Source organism: Molossus molossus, unplaced genomic scaffold (genome assembly GCF_014108415.1).
Source record: "Molossus molossus isolate mMolMol1 unplaced genomic scaffold, mMolMol1.p scaffold_m16_p_3, whole genome shotgun sequence".
NCBI classification, from domain to species: Eukaryota; Metazoa; Chordata; class Mammalia; order Chiroptera; family Molossidae; genus Molossus; species Molossus molossus.
The window spans coordinates 91,156,577-91,177,441 of record NW_023425366.1 but is presented as its reverse complement, the minus strand read 5'-3'; the positions used below and the strand labels follow the sequence as shown (position 1 = coordinate 91,177,441).

General features: G+C 45.0%; 1 protein-coding gene across 3 annotated transcripts in view; it reads left to right on the top strand.

Moving 5' to 3' along the window:
* ZNF608 (zinc finger protein 608) overlaps positions 1 to 20,865 on the top strand; it is a 112,995-nt gene that overhangs the window by 34,024 nt on the left and 58,106 nt on the right. For all 3 annotated transcript variants that reach the window (XM_036280587.1, XM_036280586.1, XM_036280585.1), the window contains one exon: positions 17,306 to 17,561. In XM_036280587.1, the coding sequence (XP_036136480.1) occupies positions 17,306 to 17,561 (256 nt within the window). The remainder of the gene's footprint in view (positions 1 to 17,305; positions 17,562 to 20,865) is intronic.

The window sequence follows — 20,865 nt, the reverse complement described above, 5'->3', positions numbered from 1 at the left end:
AGCTATAGGTTAAAAAAAAATCACTTTGCTTTTGAGAGATGTTCATATCATTTTAAGTTGAGTCAGAGGGTAAATATTTTACCAAAATATACAACTTTTATTTAGAATAAAATCATGTGGCGGAGATTGGAAATCAGGGTTTGGTTACTGAAGCGTTACAGTTAGGAGTTACCAGAGCTCTAGAATGTCAGAGTGCAGGAGAACACACCTACCACCACCACCACCTGCACTTCCCTGCCCCGCTCGCACTGCCCAAACAGAACAGAAGTCACTAAGATCTCAGAGTGCTTCCCAGCTTTTATTAAAGACTTAAAATTGTTAGCTAAAACACTTGCTTGAACAGTGTGCCTTTTATATAATATTCGGCATTTTGCATTCAAAAGACTATTTTTTCCAGTTGATCACTTACTTGTATCCTCACTTCTAGGTGACAAATTTACTCCTTAACTGCCTCATAGTGGCTTTGGCATGAGCACCTTTTCCTCCCAGTGAATTTTAGGGCTGTCATAGAAATAAGCACTATAATCAAGTAATAAATATTTATTGGTATGTATTAGCAGTGACGACCAAAGGTACTTAGCTAAGGTGCTTATCTTAAAATGATTTGTGGTTGAAGGACCCCCCCCCCCCTTTTATTAAACAAAACAATTTAAATGTAGGTTATTTCGGTTATGGTATTGGATTTTAATGCACCATGGAAAAAATGTTCATGATTAACTTAGAAAAGATAGTCTTTCAGTTATATAAATGGATTCTTCATTTAGTTTTGATACATAAAGCAACTGTATTTGAGTTTCTAATGTAGCTGTAAAATATGAAAAAATCTATTAAAAGATTGAGTATGGTTTTGATTATATAAAATATGTGCATATGTAAAGGCTGGATGGTACTATTAGAAATAAAAAAATCAGAATAGTTTTTAAGATTTTTTTTTTACCATCTTTAAATAATGTTTTCTTTTAGAAAAGATTTTTTTTTACCATCTTTAAATAATGTTTTCTTTTAGAAAAGTAATATATGTATATATGAGTTTTATGAAGTGTATTACCATCATGGCAAAAATAAGTATGCATTCTTCAATTTTAAAAATATAGCAGTTCCTCTTGACTGATGATTTAAATCATGATTGAAATTAACCTAATTTAAATTTAGCTTAGTTTAATGATAACACTGTTTGCAGGTGTTTATTGACTAACTGGAAATTACTGTAATATTAAAGGAGGCATAATAAAAATATATATTTTAATATGAATGTGGAAACTCTCACCCACAGGGTACTTTTAGTTTGATGTTGGTATATAGAATATGTCCTCCATCATCTGCTTTTTTTTTTGGCTACATCATACAAAATTTCTTATTTATTGGTTAAGAAATCTTGGACAAGTTAAACTGTCCACTTTAAAAGCTGTGGCCTGCCCTGGCCGGTTTGGCTCAGCGGTTAGAGCGTTGGCCTGCGGTCCGGAGAGACCCGGTTTCGGTTCCCGCTAAGGGCACGTACTTCGGTTGCCGTTTGTCCCCGGCCCTGGTTGGTCGTGCGGGTGGCAGCCACTCGATGTGTCCCTTCACATCGATGTTTCTCTCTCTCTCTCCCTTCCTCTCTCTCCCTCCCACTCTATCTGTACAAAAAATGGAAAAATATCCTCGGGTGAGGATAAAAAATAAAAAAAATAAAATAAAAGCTGTGGCCTCTCGTTTATTTAGGAGCTGATCTCTTACTGTTCTTCGTGACCAAGATTTAGAGCAGGTATTATTTGATAAGTAAGAGATTGGGTGAATTTCCCCTAATACTAGTCTTTTTTTTAATTGATTTTTTGTTTTTATTTTTTGAGAGAGAGAGGGAGAAAGAGATAGAAACATTGATGAGAGAGAACATCGATTGGCCTCCCCCTGCATGCCCCTCAGTGGGGATTTGGCCCACAACCTGGGCATGTGCCCTGACCGGGAATCAAACTGGCAACCTCTTGGTGCATGGGTCAGTGCTCAAGCACTGAGCCACACCGGCTGGGCCCCCTAATATTAGTCTTAATAATTTGTGATAGCCATCTAAAATCTATTCTGAAAGAAGACAGTAAAATGAAATATTCTGGAAAGAGGGTTCTAAGATAGTATGCCTCGTCTCCCACTCCCACTAAACCCTCATTCCTTTTTGGCTCTAAAGAGTAAAGAACTAAAATGGATTAATGACTGTATAGTCTAGTAAAAATAGATAATCATGTTCATTTTTATTTTCATTTGTTCATTGTTTTCGACCATTTTCGTAGAGTTTAATTTTTGTTGTTGTTGTTGTTCAGATAGAGTGGGAGGGAAAGAGGAAGAGAGAGAGAAACATCGATGTGAAAGGGACACATCGAGTGGCTGCCACCCGCACGACCCAACCAGGGCCGGGGACAAACTGCAACCGAGGTACGTGCCCTTAGCGGTAACCAAACCCAAGTCTCTTGGGACCGCAGGCCGACGCTCTAACCGCTGAGCCAAACCAGCCAGGGCTAGAGTTTAATTCTTTAAGTAACCCCTATGAAACAGCTAAGGCTAATTTTTAAAAATGTTTTTATTGATATTTTAGAGAGAGATAGAAACATCGATGAGAGAGAACATCGACTGACCGCCTCCTGAATGCCCCCCACTGGGGATTGGGCCCACAACCTGGGCATGTGTCCTGACCGGGAATCAAACCGGTGACTTCTTGGTGCATGGGTCGATGCTCAACCAGTGAACCACACCAGCCCGGCCAGATATTTTGAAGTTTTCAATTTCACTTGAAAACCATTCTTTGTAGCATGTTTTTAATGTGTTGGTTTGGCTATGTGACAAGTTAAACAAGGCCTGTAAACATGTGCTGTGCAGGTTGGTGGATACTGCCTGCTGGAGGTGACAGTCACAGCTAACTTGTTGAGCACCTGTTGTGTGCTTGGGACCAGGGCCCTGTGGATTATCTCATTTGATGTTATCTATTACATTAAACACAAACCAGTAATCCCCACTTTAGGTAAGAAAACTGAAGCATAGAAAAGTTAAGTAAAAATTTAAGATTATGTAGCTAATAAGCTAATGATCTGAGAGTCAAACACAGAGACTGAGTTCTTTTTATTATTATTATTATTATTATTTTTTATCCTCAGTGAGGACATTTTTATTTTAGATAGAGTGGGAAGGAGAGAGAGGAAGGGAGACAGAGAGAAACATCGACGTGAAAGCGATACATCGAGTGGCTGCCACCCACACGACCCCACCTGGGGCTGAGGACAAACTGCAACCGAGCCCTAGAGGGAACTGAATCCGGGACTCTCTGGACCGCGGGCTGATGCTCTAACCGCTGAGCCAAACCGGCCAGGGCTGAGTTCTTATATTTTACACTCTGTTACCCAGTGCAAAAGCATTGCTAGGCACTTGGCATGAGACATTGATCTGTCTGTCATTATTCTCTGTGAGAAGGAGCTTCTGGGACTGATGAACTTAGCTGTCTCATTCATGACCAGACTTCTGGGTGAAAGAACTCCAGGTGTCTGGGATTGCTTGATTCATTTGTCTCCAACAAAATGTGTTTGTTTTGTTGTTTTCTTAATCCTCACCTGAGGGTATTTTTCCATTTTTCTTCAGATGGGGGGGGGGTAGACAGAGAAAAAGAGAGAGAGAGAGGCAGGGAGAAACGTCGATGTGAGAGAGACACATCGACCAGTCACCTCCCGCACAACCCCCACCAGCGCTGGGGACGAATCGCAACTGAAGTACGTGTCCTTGAATAGAATCGAACTCGCAACTTTTTGGTCCACGGGCCAACGCTCTAACTGCTGAGCCAAACCAGCCAGGGCTCCAACAAAATGTGTTTGAGAATACTAATTATTTCATCTGATGTATTCACTTATAAGATAATTAAAATATCCTGGTTTTTAAGATTAAAATGTTATAAAAAAACACCTTGCAATTACACAGGATGCATAAGTTCCATCTATTCTTATAGAAGGAGAGAGGTATTATTTGTTGAAAATGTGTGTGTGTTAATTGTGTGCAGGCAGGGATCTGGTCTGTCTTGATTATCATTATATTAGTGCTAAGCATAAAGGCTGGCATTATAAAGACATGTTTGATAATACTTTCAACAATAAAGATAAATTAACAAAAGAGATGTTCAGTAAATACTAAATATTTTAAGTTAGAATTGAAATGTACCTCCTTATGTCTCTTTTCTGGGTTATTTATTACTCCCGGGTTTTATTAGGAAAACTAAAAAGTAGTGGGTACGTGTATTTGTTTTTTCTTTTTCCCTCATTCCGAAATAGATGTACATGTTTACTTCTTCTTATTCCCTATACTTCTCCCCACTCCCTGCTTTCCCCCTTTTCTTCCTGCTCTTTTCTAGCACTCCTCCCCGATCCCTTCTGCCCCTCTCCACCAGCTTTCCCGAGAGTCCAGGGGTAGACCTCAGTGGGCTATAGGAAGTAGAGTTGCAAAGAAGGGGGGGGTGGAGGGGAGGGTATAAGGGGATAAATGGTGATGGAAGGAGACTTGACTTGGGCTGGTGAACACACAATACAGTGTATAGATGATGTGTTGTGGAGTTGTGCACCTGCAGCCTATATAATTTTGGTAACCAATGTCATCCCAGTACATTCAACAAAAAGGAAGTAGAGTTGACCCTTGAACAACATGGGGGTTAAGGGTGCTAACCCCCTCTGTGCAGTCATAGATCTGCCTGTATAACTCTTGACTGCCCTAAAACTTAACTACTCAAAGCCTACTGTTGACCAGAATGCTTACTGATAACATAAGCCATCAATTAACAGACACTTTGGTATATGTATTATATACTTTATTCTTGCAAAAGTAAGCTAGAGAAAAGAAACAATTATTGAGAAAATATGTTTACAGCATTTACTGAAAAAACTTAAGTGAACCTGCGTAGTTCAAACCAATATTGTTCAAAGGTCAACTGCACGGGCATTTGCCACTAATCAGACCAAGGGTCAGCTAGCTCTTTCTGTAGAGAGCCCATAGTAAACATTTTAATATTTGTGGGCCCAGATGCAACAAGAATATTATGTCAGTACTTACATAATGAGGGAGAGAAAACAGTTTCTACAGACTTTTTCTAATTGATGAAAATGGAAACCTAATGATAGTGATCGAGTACAATTTGTAACACAGGTCTTCTAATGAGAAGAATGGAATCATCTTTATGGAGGGTGGTAATAACATTTCACTTAATATTCGTTCAAAGTTAGTGGTTTCTATCATTAAATTGATTGTAAAAATTCATTTGTAGAAAACATTCTTAGCTTGCGGGCTCTACAGAAAATTGACAGTTGCCCTGGCTGGAGTGGGTCAGATAGAGTGTTGACCTATACACTGAAGGGTCCTGGGTTCGATGCCTGGTCAAGGGCATGTACCTGGTTGGGGCATGTTCGGGAGGCAACCAATCAAGGTGTCTCTCTCACATGGATGTTTCTCTCTCCCCTCCCTGCCTTCCACTCTCTAAAATCCAGTGGAAAAAATATCTTTGGGTGAGGATTTAAAAAAAAAAAAAAAAAGCAATGGGCTGTATTTGGCCCACAGGCCTTTTGTTTGCAGACCGTTGAGCTAGACCGTGGCTTCAAAGGCATCCCTGCCCTGATGTTCTTCCTCTGTAAAGGCTCATTGCGCCAAGGCTGCAAAGGGGAGGTGTTCACATTTGGAGGAAGTGGGATGTGTGGCTTGGGAGCAGAAACACTGGGAATGAGGGAGTATATTTTTAAAGGTACAAGAATAGGGAGAGGAGGGAAGGAGAGAATTTATCTCTGTCCAGGGGCTCTACGGGGCATTGCTCTGGTAGGGAAGGATCAGGCGGGTCGGTTTGAAGAAGCACATCCAGGATAGCCGCTGGTCTTGTAACTCGGCCTCCTGTAGCAGAGGGCCTCCTTTTCTTCTTGGTTGCCTGTGACATGAGAAGGTGGAGGGGGCTGGCATTGGGGGTGGAGTCTGGGTTCTCAAAGATCAAGTCGGCTAATGAATTCGAAAGAGATGGCAGCAGCCATGCTGGTGAATCTTTATTTCTTTACCTAAGTGTAAACAGAAGATTCCAGGGGGGTGCAGGGGCCACACTATGAGGCTGCCAGTGGCTGTTAGGGTGAAACCAGAGGTTACATTGGGAATTAGTAGCTTTAAAAAACTTGCTCTTCTGGTAGGTAGAGGGTGGGGTGGGCGTCAGGCCAGCCCCTCAAGGGTGGAGCTCCTGCAGGCACTGCTTTCTCCCCACTTATCTGTGGGGTGGGACGCGGGGCGGACGCGGGGCTCTAGACCACTCTGATCCTAGTGCCGCTCTCCGTTGGTTTCGGTGGCTGGGCTCTCCCCGTTTGCTGTGGCCTCAACAGCCACTCCTCTCCTGCCGCATCAGTGTCGCAGGGTTCTGCCCCCTCTCTTTGTACCCTTTGCATTCTCCCCAGCATCTCCTCCACCCTGTGGGCTTCACCGCTTTCTCTATGCCAGTGACTCCTCTCTAGTCTAGATAATTCTCTTGAGTTCCACACAGTTCTTCCCACCTGCCTGACACACCCCCGCAGGGGGCGGTCTGCCCACCAGCCCATCACGGAATGATGCCCTCACCAACTGAAACAGAACCCTGGGACTTGTCTGAGTTTCTCTCCCTCCCCCCTCCCCCACCTTGCACTCTCTCCCAACCCCCACAGCTGCCAACTCTTCCAAGGACTACTGTAATGGCTTCCTAACTGTCCCCCTTCCTTCCCCCATGTCCCCCCATCTCTTCTCCCCACAGCCTGTGTGCTTTCCACCAGATGAGCCATCCGCTCCTCCTGTGCCCCTGTTTGAACATCCTCAGTGCCCCCTTCAACTTCACAGTAGCCCCCCAGATTCTAGCCTGGCCTGGGCTCTTTTGAGAGCCTTATTCTCTAGCCTCAGCTCTCCCTCTTATCCTGAACCCCTTCATGTTGAACCCCTGTGCCTGATGGCTCAGCTCTGTCTGTACCTCCCGCCCCTTCCCCAGGTTCTATCCTGCACGTCTCATCCCTCTAGCACACTCCCTGCCCCACCCTGGGGCTCCCACAATGCCCTGGGCCTAACTGACGGCCTCAGCCCTGACCACACGCTGCTCTCTGGCCACTGCTAGTCCCCTCTGTCGCCTCTGGGACCCTCCACAGCTCCTGCGGCGATGCTCGGCACCTCTTGGCACCCGGCAAACATTTGTTGGATGATGAGACGACTTCCCATGGTGAGGCAGAGGGCATGGGATGGATACACTGTCCCCTGTCACACAGACTAGGCCCATATACCTCCCGAGGAGTTGCGATAATAATCTTTTTGTTGTTGTAGTTGTTAACCCTCACCCGAGGAGACTTTTTTGTTTATTTTTAAATTTTTTTTTTGTCCTCCCCTGAGGACATTTTTCCATTTTTTGTTCAGACAGAGTAGGAAGGAGAGAGAGGTAGAGAGAGAGAGAAACATCGACATGAAAGGGACACATCGAGGGGCTGCTTCCCACAGGACCCAACTGGGTCAGGGACAGACCGCAACCGAGGTACGTGCCCTTAGCGGGAACCGAACCCAGGTCTCTCTGGACTGCAGGCCGACGCTCCAACTGCTGAGCCAAACCACCCAGGGCTTATTGATTTTTAGAGTGGAGGGCGGTGGCGGGGGCTCCATGTGAGAGAGACACATCGATGGGTTGCCTTCCACACACACCTGGACCGGGGCCAGGGATCGAACCTGCATCCCAGGTACATGCCCGTTGGTCTGTGGGCCAACGCTCTAACCGCTAAGCCAAACAGGCTAGGGCGTGATCAAAGTCTTAATCATGTGTCTGCTCCTTTCTGCATTCGCATTTGGTTACTTTTATTCTAAAGTGGATTGACTTGGCATTTTTTCATTAAAAATTAGTTTTCAAAAAAAAATTGTGGAAGTCGTTACACATTCATGCTAAAACTCATGCAGCATGGAAAGCTGTAAAATGAAAAGTGATCTCCTCTGCATGTTTTTATGGATAATCCTTCTGGAAGGATGCGTAAGAAACCGTTAGAGGAGAGGTTCTCCGTGGAGAATGACCTGTGTTGGCTTTTACAGTCTGCTCTGTTCTCTGGAGGGAAAACAATTCTGGATCTGTGAACAGCTTGTTTTCTGGAGTAATTATGAGAAGAAACTTCTGAAAGTTTGCGTTTTGGTACAGAACTTGGTAGAGGTCATGACAGTCCCTGCTAGGATATCCTATGACCCTGAGAGGTGATTTCTCTCTTAAGACCTCAGTTTCCCAGAGGCACGTAGTAGATCGCTGTAGGAGTTCTGCGATGTCATCTCCCTCTGTAACCTTTTACCTCTGGGCTAAACTGTGGAGATCTTCACCGAGTTGTTTCATTCGTTATGAAATTAAAACGTCAAAGCTTTCTTTAATTTATTGAGATTGATCCGCATTTAGAGCCAGCATTTGGGAGGTCTGGAGGGAATGGGGACTAGTTGTCCATGCTGCGCCTCTCAGACATGTGAGCAGTACTTAGGCGGAGAGGAGAGTGAGTGGTCCCGAGCTAGCGTGTTGGGCGGGGTCAGAATCGTCTCTCCTGTGGCTGACCCGCCAGGCTTTGGCAAGGCGGGTGTTTGCCCCTTTCCCAGGCGCCGCCTTAGTTCCCACACAGTGTGACTCAGGCAATTCCTTATTTTGGGGGGACCCAAATATATTGTGTTGATAATTCAGATGTCTAAAATATTCCTTTTAGGTGGTCGCTGATGAGACTTCATAGTATAAGGTAAAGAAGTGCCATTAGCAGAGAGGATTAGGAATAAGGTGATTCTTCCCCCTGCCCCTGAAAAACAGCCTCCCCCCCAACATCCTCCCTTCTTAAAATAATGTCTGTGTCCAGAAGAGTGAGAATGAGAGGTGTCCAATCTTGCCCGAATTTCAGGAGAAATGTAGGGTCATGCAAAGACCAGCAGTATATGGATGGCCAGGATCTAAGATACTTCGTATTCAGAGGATTTGAAATGGTTTGTTAGTATCAGTGCACCCATGTTAAGCAAAATATATAGTTAAACATCCAGAGTTTTACCACTGAGCTTCTTTTTTAAAAAAGTTTCCCTCTTAAGGACCAGATCTAGTTGGAGGAATGGGATTTGTGTGAAAATTTTCAGGAATTCCCTGAATTTGTGCAAAGTAAAGGGACTTGTGAAAAGGAGAAATTCAAGAAGACAGATGTTGTTAGTACCTTTACGGAGGTCTCCTTAATTTGTGGCTTATTTTTGTTTTCTAAGTGTCTTTGGAAGTAGGCAGGATGGGCGGAAATCAGACAGCCCTTATGAACAAGCTATGAAGACACTGATCACTGACTGCTCCTATTTAAAGCACACCCTGCTCGCTGAGCCCTGCGAGATGTCAGCCGCACTCTTGCAACAGATGAAGAGTCTGTAGCTCAGCAATAGGACAGGTTTTTTTTTTTAAGGAACACAAATGAGGCTAAGTATGTGATAACTGATGTGGTCTGGTGGAAATGTCCCCTCCACCTCCGTCCGTGCCACTTCGCTGTGGAACTCTCTGCACAGTTGAGGGCCTTCGAGGGGAGAATCTGGTTTGGCTTCAAAACAACAAAAATAAATTTAAGGCATTGAGTGGAGTAGTTTCATCAGACCCTATCTTTACATACTCAGTACGTTTTCTTGTGCTTTGTAAAACTGTTGCTGTTAGAGAATGAAGCTAAAAATAGTCACTGTTGTTTAAAGTATGTTTTACACAGGTGGCTGGGCCTCTGCTTTGTGACCTGCAGGTACGGCCACTTCTGGAGGGATACACTAACACTCGGTGACCTCCCTTGGCCGCCTCCCCAGGCAGCAGCACAGGGCCCGTGGATTGGCCTTCTGTGATTTCAGCGTGGACTCCTGGCTAGACATGGAAGCATTCATCTTGGCCCCTCTGCCGCTGGGGCAGAGCCCCAGTCCATCCCCCGGCTGAGCTCCACCATGTCAGAGGCTAAGCCTTTAAAAGCACTTGAGCAGTTAAACCTTTGGTTTTTTATTTAGGGCTGTCTCTGGTCTTCACTCCTGGGAATGAGAACATGAAAATAATGGTATAATTCCCAGTCATTGCACAGAGTCGTAGCTTTTGGAATTGGACGATTTAAAATAACAACAGCAACAGAGCAAACCTGAGCTTTGGTTTCAGTGAGGCTTTTGAGTGAGACTTCGGAAGGGGTTGCACTATTTGCTTGGACCCTGGAGATGCATGGTTCTGAACTATACGCAGTGAAAGGTGACACAGGTGTGTGGGGCGCCTCACGTACAGAAGAGGATCAAACCATTACCTTGGGAGGGAGGTTTCTTTCCAACCTGTGCTGCCTTACTTTTAGGAGAGTTTCCTTTTGCTGCACATCAGTGTTGGTTCAAATCCTCGCTCTGCCGCCAACCCTAAATGACCTTTGAAAATTACTTTTCCCAAGTTTCTTTCTCATCTGTCAAGTATTTCCCTGACAATCTTGTTGTGAAGCCTGAATGAAAGAATGCTCAGCAGAACCAGCCCCTCCTGTGGTACAGGCATCGAACAGGAGCTGCTGATGCTGTTGCTAGTCGTACAGGAAAGCCCCTTGCACTTTGAACTCAGAGGGGTTTGGCCTTGCATTTCAGCTCCTTAGCTAAGCGACCCAGCCTCTGAGATCTTTCCTTTCCGCCTCTGTGACATGGGGATGTTGTGGGAGTTAGAGAACGTAGAAAATGTGTAGTGCCTGGTACATAGTGGACTCTCTGTAAGGATTTGCCTGTGTCCTTTCCACGAATTGCTTTGATCATGGTTCTAAAGGGAAAAGTCTCCTCTACATTTAGGAAAGACAGAATCAGGAACGACCGAGTCCAGTTGTTCCAGGTTTGTCTTTCAGGGATGGAGGAAGATCAGTGCTTAAGGAAACCGTGTTTCAAGCTTCCCTTGCTTTGCCAGTGAGGCGGCGACGTCAGGCAGCAAGGGTGGTTAAGATGCAAAGTGAGAGACTGCGGCAGTGGTCACCTTTAAAGAGCTGTGATTTCCCCTACACGAGGTGCAGTCTCTGTCTGATGCTTTTTGAATTAAAGAGGTGACTGTGGGCAATCTCATAAAACAGCCAAACACCAGGATAAGAGAAAATGTGAGCATTAAGTAATCGTGCCCCGGCGCACCCCTAGAATGTAAAAATACCGAGGAACTAAAACACCATTCCCACCCTGGTTGTTGGCATTCTGGGAACTCCAGGATCCAGGGGTCAGTGGCGAGATGAGTGTGGAGATCTGTGGCCACAGATGGAAGAAACCTGGGGCAAGCCCCTGTCGCGGCTCAGACCTGCCCGGGTGTGGGCGTGACCCTTCCACGGAGGCTTGTCTGTCTCCCTGGCCTGGGGCCCCAGCCACCTGCCTGCGTCTTTGCTGGGTCTGAGCAGAGCAGGGGTGCCCGCTGGAGCACCCCCAGCTCGGCCCTGGCTGCTCTCCCTCCGTGGTCGGTGTCTGGGCACTGGCAGCCGTCACTGGCCGACACAGTCACTGCTCGAGTGAGGCGGAGCTGCTGCCACCAGCACTCCAGCTCCGGAGCCTCCCTGGCTCATCAGCACTTAGGAAGCCCTTGAAATAAGGTGAACAGAGAAAATATTGCCAGAATCTCTCTGCAGATTTCTTACCCCCAGCCCTCTGATTACACACACTAAGTGCCGCTATCTGTGTAAATAACCTTTCCTTCCCCGCCTCCCTCTGCCCTCCCTGCTCCCTCACTCCCATGCTCTCGGGCTCTCTGGAGTGATAAATAGCCAGGCTACTGCTCAGCGTGCACCAACACCTGGGAATAATCATGCAAAAATAACAGTGAGAGACTGCCGCGCGTCTGTTCTTGACATTAACTTTCCTCAGTTTGACAGGCTGCCACCACCAGCTGTTAGACTTATGGGGCTTTTTTTTTTTTTTCTTCCCCCTTTTTTTTCCACTGGAGATGGCTGCTTTCCTGCTTTCCTCTTCGGGCTGTAATAGGTTACATCAGTGTCCCATCAAGATGACAGAAAAGAGCTTTGACAAAGGAACCATTGCTAAAACCAGCCAGTTCTCAGGTCCGATCTCCTATGCCCGTTATTAGTGTTATTCGACTACTGATTCCCCGCTGATTTTCTAAATGGATTTTCTGATTATTACTATTTTAGGGCACACCCTCCCCCCAGAAAGGTATTTATAACTGCCTCTCTTGAATTGCCTTTCAATGTAGCAAAGCCTAGCATTTGGCCTTGTAAAACCAAAACGCCTATTGATTACCTTTTAGTTCAGGTCTCAAGGATATTTGTAATAATAACAGTACCATTGACAGTGGCAACAGCGTTGATTTTATTATAGCTGCTCTATACCAGGCCCTGAGCTAACATTGCCTGGATGAGCTCGTGTAGTTAGCCAGGTGTTACTTCCATTTTCCAGATGAAGCAACTGAGTCCCACAGGGATCAAGCGACTCGCCTGAGGTTGTGTAACTAAAGGTAGAGCTGGACTCCAGCTCCAGAGACTGACCCGCACTACGCTGTCTCCCACTCTGTGTTGCCGTTTGTCCTCAGGCCCTCGTGGACAGCCCCTTGGGTGTGTTTCTGCAGTTACAGTTGTAATTTTGCTGTATTTGTATGATTTTATTTGATTAGTGCCACAGTTATGCCCACTCTTGTTTTGCTAGCAGGCTGCTTGGTGCCTGGCACCCAGGTGTGTGGAAATTATTTATTGGGTGGATATGTGATCGCGTTTAGATCAGTAAAAGGAGACATTGGGGGGAGCAATTTATGATGAAGGGGTGCAGCGGGGTGGAGCAGTGGATGGGGATTTTGCAGAAGTGTAGGCTCCTCGGACCAGCTGCCAGATGCCCGTGTATGAAAGGAGTGTTTCCCAGGCTCAGCTTCTCAGGGTTAAGCCCCTTTTCTTATATTTTTTTTTTTTGGGGGGGGGTACGTGCCCCTAGGGGGATCCGAACCTGGGACTCTCTTGTCCGCAGGCCGATGCTCCAGCCGCTGAGCCAAACCGGCCAGGGCTCTTTTTCTTAAACTTTTAACACACTTTAACTGCACTTAACCATGCATTTGGTGGGAATTACAGATTTATGTTCAATGTAGTAGGATATAAAAAGGACCTTTGTAAATCTGTGTGAAGGGCTAGGGAACTGTAATATCAGACCAGGGACAATTTTTCCCCTTAAGCCATTGTTTCCTGACTTAAGCACCACTTTGCACGAATTATCTCATGGAGTCTTCCCTGCGGCCCTGTGGGAGTGTTATTCTCACTCCCGTTGTGTAATCGGCCCAGAGCAGCCAGGTCACTTGCTCAGGGTCCCACATAGCAAGAATCTACAGGGTCAGGATTTGAACCCAACACAACCCGAGGACTACCACTACCCAGTCCAAGTGTCGGCTGCCTCCTCACCTCAGGGAGTCCCTGTGAGGACCGTTGCTGCCTTCTGTCTTTTTTGTTTGTTTGTTTTTTACCCTCACCCAAGGACATTTTTTCATTTTTTTGTTCAGACAGAGTGGGAGGGAGAGAGAGAGAGAGAGAAACATCGACATGAAAGGGACACATCGAGTGGCTGCCACCTGCACGACCCAACCAGAGCCGGGGACAAACTACAACCGAGGTACATGCCCTCAGCGGGAACCGAACCCGGGTCTCTCTGGACGCCAGGCCGACGCTTTAACTGCTGAGCCAGATCGGCCAGGGCTGCTACCATCTGTCTTAACTTCATTAGTTGAAGAAACTATGGTTCAATGCAGAGAGATCAGTGACCTGAGAAATCAGGGTGCAGTGGAGTTGATCTTCTGTAAATGGTAAAAATAACTATTAAAAACCCTCTAATATCCTGCTTTACATATGGCACATGTGGTTTTGTGAGACACACAAGAGAACTGAAACCTTTTTTGCAGGGAGCATCTCCCACCGGGGCGTTCACAGACAGAAAGTTGGCCACACTGAATTATTTCCCGCCCACCCCTTGTTTTTTGTCCCCGAAGCCTTGCTGTACAGTTTGTGCTTGTAGAGGAGGCTGCTTTTCCATGCTCACCTGGCTGCCACGAGAGACAGCTTCTCACCCGTACGAGCAGAGGCCACGTTTTCCTCTAGAATCAGTGACTTGGGCTACACGACCTTCTACGTAGAACATTCTGCGATTGTTCCAGGGCACGCGGGACACAAACTCAGCTGCCTGTGCCTGGCCAGGTCACTCAGGCCGAAGGGAGGCTCCGCCCTGTCGGTTGATGCCATGAGGAATGTGGGCCCAGCATAGCATATTATGCAGTTATTATGTTAAAAGACAGTGGAAATTCAGGCATTTTCCCAATTTTTTTGTGTGTTGGCAAAAAAAAAAAAAAAAAAAAAGGAATATTTTAAAAATCAGTGTGCCTACCAAATACACCTCTGGGATGACTGTCATTCCCTACCCTCTCTCCCATTGGTGACTTTGGGGAAGAGGGACCACCAGTAGACCATGTGGGTGGTCTGTGTTCTTCACTTCCACTCTTGAAATCCCAGTGGAAAAAGTTCCTCTTTCCCCTCTCGCTGGTTCTCGTGCCCATGAGGACAGCGAAATGTGCTGCTTACTGTGAGGAAGCCACTGCAGTGGGAAACTAAGAGAGGAATTCACTTGTGTCACCAAGGGTCATCTTTAACACTCTGTCACCTATTGAGTTTGCCTGTCATGTGTAAGGGTTTTAGACTATTACCACATTGGGGGGCTGTTTAGGATTAAGTTGATACTCATAGTCCGACTCTCTCGCACCTCAGCTTTCTCATTTTGAACCACGTGGGGACAGGGCTCCAAAGTCCCTTCTAGAAATGTCATCAGTAAAACGTTTCCATTGCATTTGGATGTGTTAATAGAAATAAACACAGTCAACTTTCTAGTAGGCCCAGGATACTGTGGCTTCTTCCCTTAAGCCATGGAGATGCTTTAGAAAGTTACTCTTTGGAATTACATATGTATCCCAAATAGTGGGTGAGTGTGTGTATCTATATGCAAGTGATTCATAAACAGAGTTATATGGAAGTAAGAATTTAGTCTAGAAATTCTGCCAAGATAGGATTTGTCATCAATATTAGAAGGCCAAGAACACATTCTCCAGTTGAGGAAAATGGGCTTCAGTGACGTTAAATGATTCTCCAAAGTCACAAGCTTAATTCGTATGTCAGAGTTGGGGCCACAGTCCTGAAGTCAACATGCCCCGTCCCTATAACTTCTACTCACACATTGACCGGTTGTGTCCTGATCAGGGAACTGATGCTCTCTCAGACTCCTCACCTCCTTTGTTTTAGTTTATTTTCTTGTTTATCCAGTTGAAGTTATATTTGTTTCTCTTGGAATTAATGTAGGTTGTCGATCAAGTGATACAAAGAATAGTTTGAGAATATTGTTCTACTTTGTCTTTTCAGTTTATATGTGTAGCATTAAGTTACTGTCAATTTATAACTAACTACAAATTAAGAGGTTGCTGGGAAACATAAAAAATCAGTAGCTGGTTTATAATTTTCCTTGCTTGCTTTCTTTTTAAATTCGAGGTAGCTATTCCAATCACACACAATCTTTCAGTTATAATAAAGACTACAAGGTAGCATTGGTTCCCCTCACCCTTAAATTTCCTCCCTCAGAACCTCTTTCTTCATTTGTTAGTTCAGTTTTAAAATAGGAACTATCAGTGTGAACTTTGATCCACATTAAGCTGCATTTACACGAAAGCATAAATCACCAGATCTGGGGCTTGGGGCTGTTAAATGCTTTCCTTTCTTGGGCTCTGTGATCGAAAATGAAGAACAATAAAAAGCATGGAGCAAAAGAAGTTTTATGGCAGCTTTGAGAGCAGGAAATTAAGTTTCTTTAACATGCAGTTGGATAAAGGGCTGTTCTATTGCATCTTGGATCACTCAGGCAAGTGAACATCAGTTTATCATTTTAGTGAAATGCAAGCTAGAAATAGCTTCTACAGTTATATGAACAAGGAGCCCACACAGATGACTGCTTCAGCTGTTTAACTAGGGAGCACGCTTCCTCATGTGACTTATCTTGAGATGCACTCTTGCATTTTTTTTTCAAACAACAAAGACTGTATAATATTATGTCTGTAGCCAAGTGTCGATTTCATACGATGGTTAACTGGGAATATATGTGCAACAGACCAGGCTGACATTTTACCAGAACAACCTTCTGTGTGTCTTGTTATACGTACAGTTTGCTAGCCCAGCTGATAAAACATGCAAGGTGTTGTTCTGTATATGTAGATGGTGTCTATGTGCAACACGAGGACATGAGGGATCTAGAGTCCTGGTGCTGACATGCCTTTGCATTCGGCTTTTTCACATTTAATAACCTGTCAGCAGGGCCATAGCTATTGTGTAACAGTCACAAGAGTTGTTAAAATGGGTCGAATGACTGAATGAGTTGTTTGGTGACCTACCTGGTTAGTATGCGCATAGCCTTTGGTGTCTTTTTGGCCAGACTCCTAAACTCTTTGAGGTAAACAACTCCTCTGCTGCTCTTCTCAGGACAAAGGGGCCAAGGAGTCCTGGCACCACAGGATCTTGTGTTGGCTGTTGATTTTGTTTCCCGGGTTTGGAGACAGGGCTGCTGAGTCTTGGTGGAACTCATCAGGGATCAGTCTTCACAAGTTCAACCACTTAAGGATTTGTGCGTTGCAGACACTCAGATTCTGTTGATGTTGGGGACATTCATTTATTTCTCCATTTATATGAATTCTGCTGAACTTTGCAGTAGAGCACTTAATTAGGAGTTGATGCTTAATAAATATATGCTAATAAGAGCCAGTTTATGTGTTTCAGTATGGATACAATCAAGTTTATGTATTTTATATATTCAACAGAGTAAGTTGGTATATTTTAGTAGTGATTTTAATTCATTATGGTTTATAAAGTACCTTGAAAACAATTTTAGTCTATTTCCTATGCTTAGATGTCCAATGAGGCATATATGGTGTTTATTGGAGTTTCTCCTTTGGAAAACACTGTAGTTTTGAAAATAAGATTTTATTACAAGTGGTAAATAGTCCTAGTTTTGCAAAGCATATTTTATTCATGTCTACTGAGACTAAAGTGTGTCTGTTGGTGAGTTTAGCAGGACATTAAAGGCTTGGCTATAATTCAGGAAGCTAGTGCTCCAATATTTACTTTTTTTTCTTTTTTCTTTTTCTTGGCATGAAAAAAAAAGCTCATTTCTATTCTGCTTTATATTTTGGCACCATGAAAACACTCAAAGCGTGTTACAATTGCAAGTGGAATTTGGAATGGTGATATGTTCTAGAAGTGATGTAAACAGATTGCATTGAAAAGAACTCACAGAATGCAGCACCACTGCAGTAAGCCTGTCTGTCTTTCAGGTTGACCCCCTGTTTACAGTGCCAGCACCACCGCCGCCGATTTCCAGCAGTCTCACGCCTCAGATTCTACCCTCCTACTTTCCCCCATCTTCATCCAATATTGCAGCACCGGTTGAACAGCTTTTGGTTCGGACTCGTTCCGTGGGTGTCAATACCTGCGAAGTTGGAGTAGTGACAGAGCCCGAGTGTCTTGGGCCCTGTGAACCCGGGACCAGTGTGAATTTGGAAGGGATCGTGTGGCATGAAACAGAAGAAGGTAAATACAATTTATTTTTATATATTTCCTTGTGCCCTCTTCCCCATGATGCATTTGTGTCCTGTCAGGGGAATTTGCTTTGCGGTATTCAGAGAGGAAAGAACAGTGGTTTATGCTCTTTGGATTTTTGTTGAAATAACTGCTTGTCTTTTTGTTCATGACTGCTTTTACTTTCAGAATGAATCAGGTGTCCCTAAAAGTGGTTTTTCACTGTAAGTGCTAACGTGAAGGGCTGTGAGAAGCAGGGCGAGGGTTACCCTTTCCCCTAAGAGTTGTCATGGAAATTAGAAAGTGACATAGGTTTCAAGTTTATTTTCTTCTTGGTGTGCCAACGGATCCTTTTGTCTTGAAGTGGTGTTTTCTGTGTGTCATTGAGGTTTATATGCACCTTCTGAATTGAGCCAGGGTTCTGGTGTTCAGCGAGGGCCATCACCAGGATGTGGCTCTGGCTGCTGGTGGGTGCTCAGAGCTAAGGAAGCCAAGGTCAAAGGCTTCAACCCCAGTTGGGCCAGTCAGTTCTCTTCTACGGCTGGGTGGAGACCATAGTATCCTCCCTGCTCCTTAAGTCAGCAGGCCATCTGGAAATTGCAGCCCATTAGCCACAAGAGAAGCAAGGTACAAGAGAAATGGATCAAGATTAATCTATCATTGCTGTTGGAAATATAGATCAGTCTTATGCCACCCTGAGAGTGGATCCAGACCGTGGATGGTCGTGTCTGTGGCACATGATCATCACATGCAGCATGTTTCAGATGGCCAGCAGATAGAGGTCAACAGGTAATGGAAAGGTGAAGGAGGGGGTGCGCTGCTCCTTTGGGGAATGGCAGAATAGAAGCGGTGAGGAAGAAGCATCCCGGGGGATCCCAGGAGAACAAAGGAAGATGGAGGACACTGGGGAGAGTTTTCCCCTCCAAGCTAGACTGGTCAAGGGTAAAGAAGATGACAGTTGTCAATATCATGGCCTTTTGGGAGAGGAGAAAGGACAAGGATGAGGGTAACAAGAAGGGTCAGAGACTCAGAATCATCGTTTAGGTTCCTCGGCAACAAGGTGGAAAACTGAGGGCTGAAACTTAAAGGGGAAGAGATCAAATATGCAAAAGAGGCTGAGTGGATGGATAGGGGAGTCTACTGGGAGCAACTGTTGAGAAGGAAGTCACTGAAAGAAAATAGTTAAGAACAGTGACAAACTGGGGCATGAAAGGAGGGAATCAGATTTGAGAATGAAAATCAGGTGGCAAGTGTAAACATAATTATCTGAAGGCAGAAAATAGCTTAAGCTGTTTTAAGATAGAAAAACAAAAATTGTTAGAAAAATCGTCCTGGCCAGCCTGGGTCAGTGGTAAGATCGTCGGCCCTCAGACCAAAGAGTCGAGGGTTTGATTTCAGTCAAGGGCACATACCTTGGTTGCGGTTTGTCCCCAGCCCTGGTTGGGTTGTGCGAGAGGCAACCCATTGATATGTCTCTCTCACATTGATGTTTCTCTCTCTCTCCCTCTTCCACACTGTCTGAAAATAAATGGAAAAATATCCCCGGGTGAGGATTAAAAATAAAATTCTTAGAAAAATCTTTGAGTTCTACATATTACATGAAATATACTCTTATAGGGTATATTTCATAATTAGGTAAAAAGTTTGTAGCTAACATCAATAAGGAGCCGTAAAAATTAAATTATGAAACAAGGAACCAGAGAGAGGGAAAGAAAGCAGGCGATATGGGGAGCTCTCTGGTTTGCTCAGAAGGAAGTGATAGATAAAATTTACTTTTGGCTTTAGAAACTTGGGGGGTTGGGGAGTTCCTCCCTCTTTTTACTTTTAAGTGGGAAGCCATTGAAAACAGCGCTGTGCACCCACATTGGGAGGGGTGGATAAGAGGAGCGGGAATTAAAATGTTTCCCACTCTCTCGCCTGTTCAGACACCGCCCAGTGTGAGGGTTCCCGGGAGGGGTGCAAGCTTCTCTCTCCTCGCCTCTCTGTGGGGTGTGTGCAGTTCACCTGCCCGAGGCCCTCCCTGGAGCAGAAACCATGTCCAAGGGCTTCAAACTGGTATCTCGGTGTGAAATGTATAGAAAAGGACTTAAGACAATAAGTTCGCAGGTAATTAGTTGAGGTGCCCATTTTGAGGAACAGAAAAAGATTTGGAAAGAGGAAGGGTTCATTTCCCAAAACTTGAAAGTAAGATTTTCTTGTACGTGGATAATTCACTCACTCATTAGGGCGCAGCATTGTCATCCCTCTCTCAGCTGTGACTTTGTGCGTGTCATGATTTTACTGAGGCCTGTGTGGGTGAGGACGGTTCCTGCAGTGTGACCTCCCGCGGGGGGGGTGTCGTGAAAACCTTCTGGAACAGCTGTAAGGCTTGGGTTATTTTCCACTTTGCCTAGACGTCAGCTGGGTTTTGACTTTTAACCTCAGCCTCCTAATAAAAGATGGGATTATTTAGGAAAAAAAAAATATGTGTTTAAAAACTTGATAAAGTTGATACGGAATTCGGATACTCTGCACAGGAGCTTGAAGAACTTTACAGTATCATCATTCACCATCACTATGATTGTTGTTATCTGGTAGTAAAAGCTCCATTTTCACCCTCTTCTCTGCAAAATCAGTCTCCTCAGTCCCGTGGACCTGCCCTTGTATGCTGTGACCCACCCCTCCCGGTGGGTGCCCCGCGTACATCGCACGGTGGACACGGCTGGAGAAGCTTTTCACGCACAGTAATGAGCCTCGGGCGGCGCCCACCTTATTTTAACTGCCTCACATTGTCCAGGATTTGGAATGTGTGGATGTTTACTGTAGTGACAGGAGGAGCTGGAGCTGTTCTTAGAGTCATTCCTGCTGAATAAACTAAACTTCTGACCTCCATAGGAGTCAGCAACGCCTCTCGGAAAGGCCGGGGCCCTGAGCCGTGTGTTTCATGTGCAGCATTTTCAAGAGCATTCCACTGCGTGTTCTCAGCGCAGCCTGTTGAAGGCTCTCGTTCCAGTTTAAAAATTAAACCCACTTGGCTGTTAATGTTTCCCTTTCGGGAAAGACCAAGAAAGAAACAGAGCGATCACGGTTGTAGAGCCGAGAGAGCTGGATGTGGGGAGCAGGGAAGGAGGGAGGAAGCCACAGTCTCGTCCAGTAAGAGCGTCATGAACAAGCAGGTGGAGCGGTGACCACACTGTCCCTGGCCTCCGACTGCCGCCCTGCAGATTGAGTTGAATAAGATCTCTTTCCTGGTGTTTTCATGTTGAGGGTATTACATAACCGGCACTGTTTTCCACAAACCTAGTTTACATGCATTCACGCGTGTATGACGGTTGTG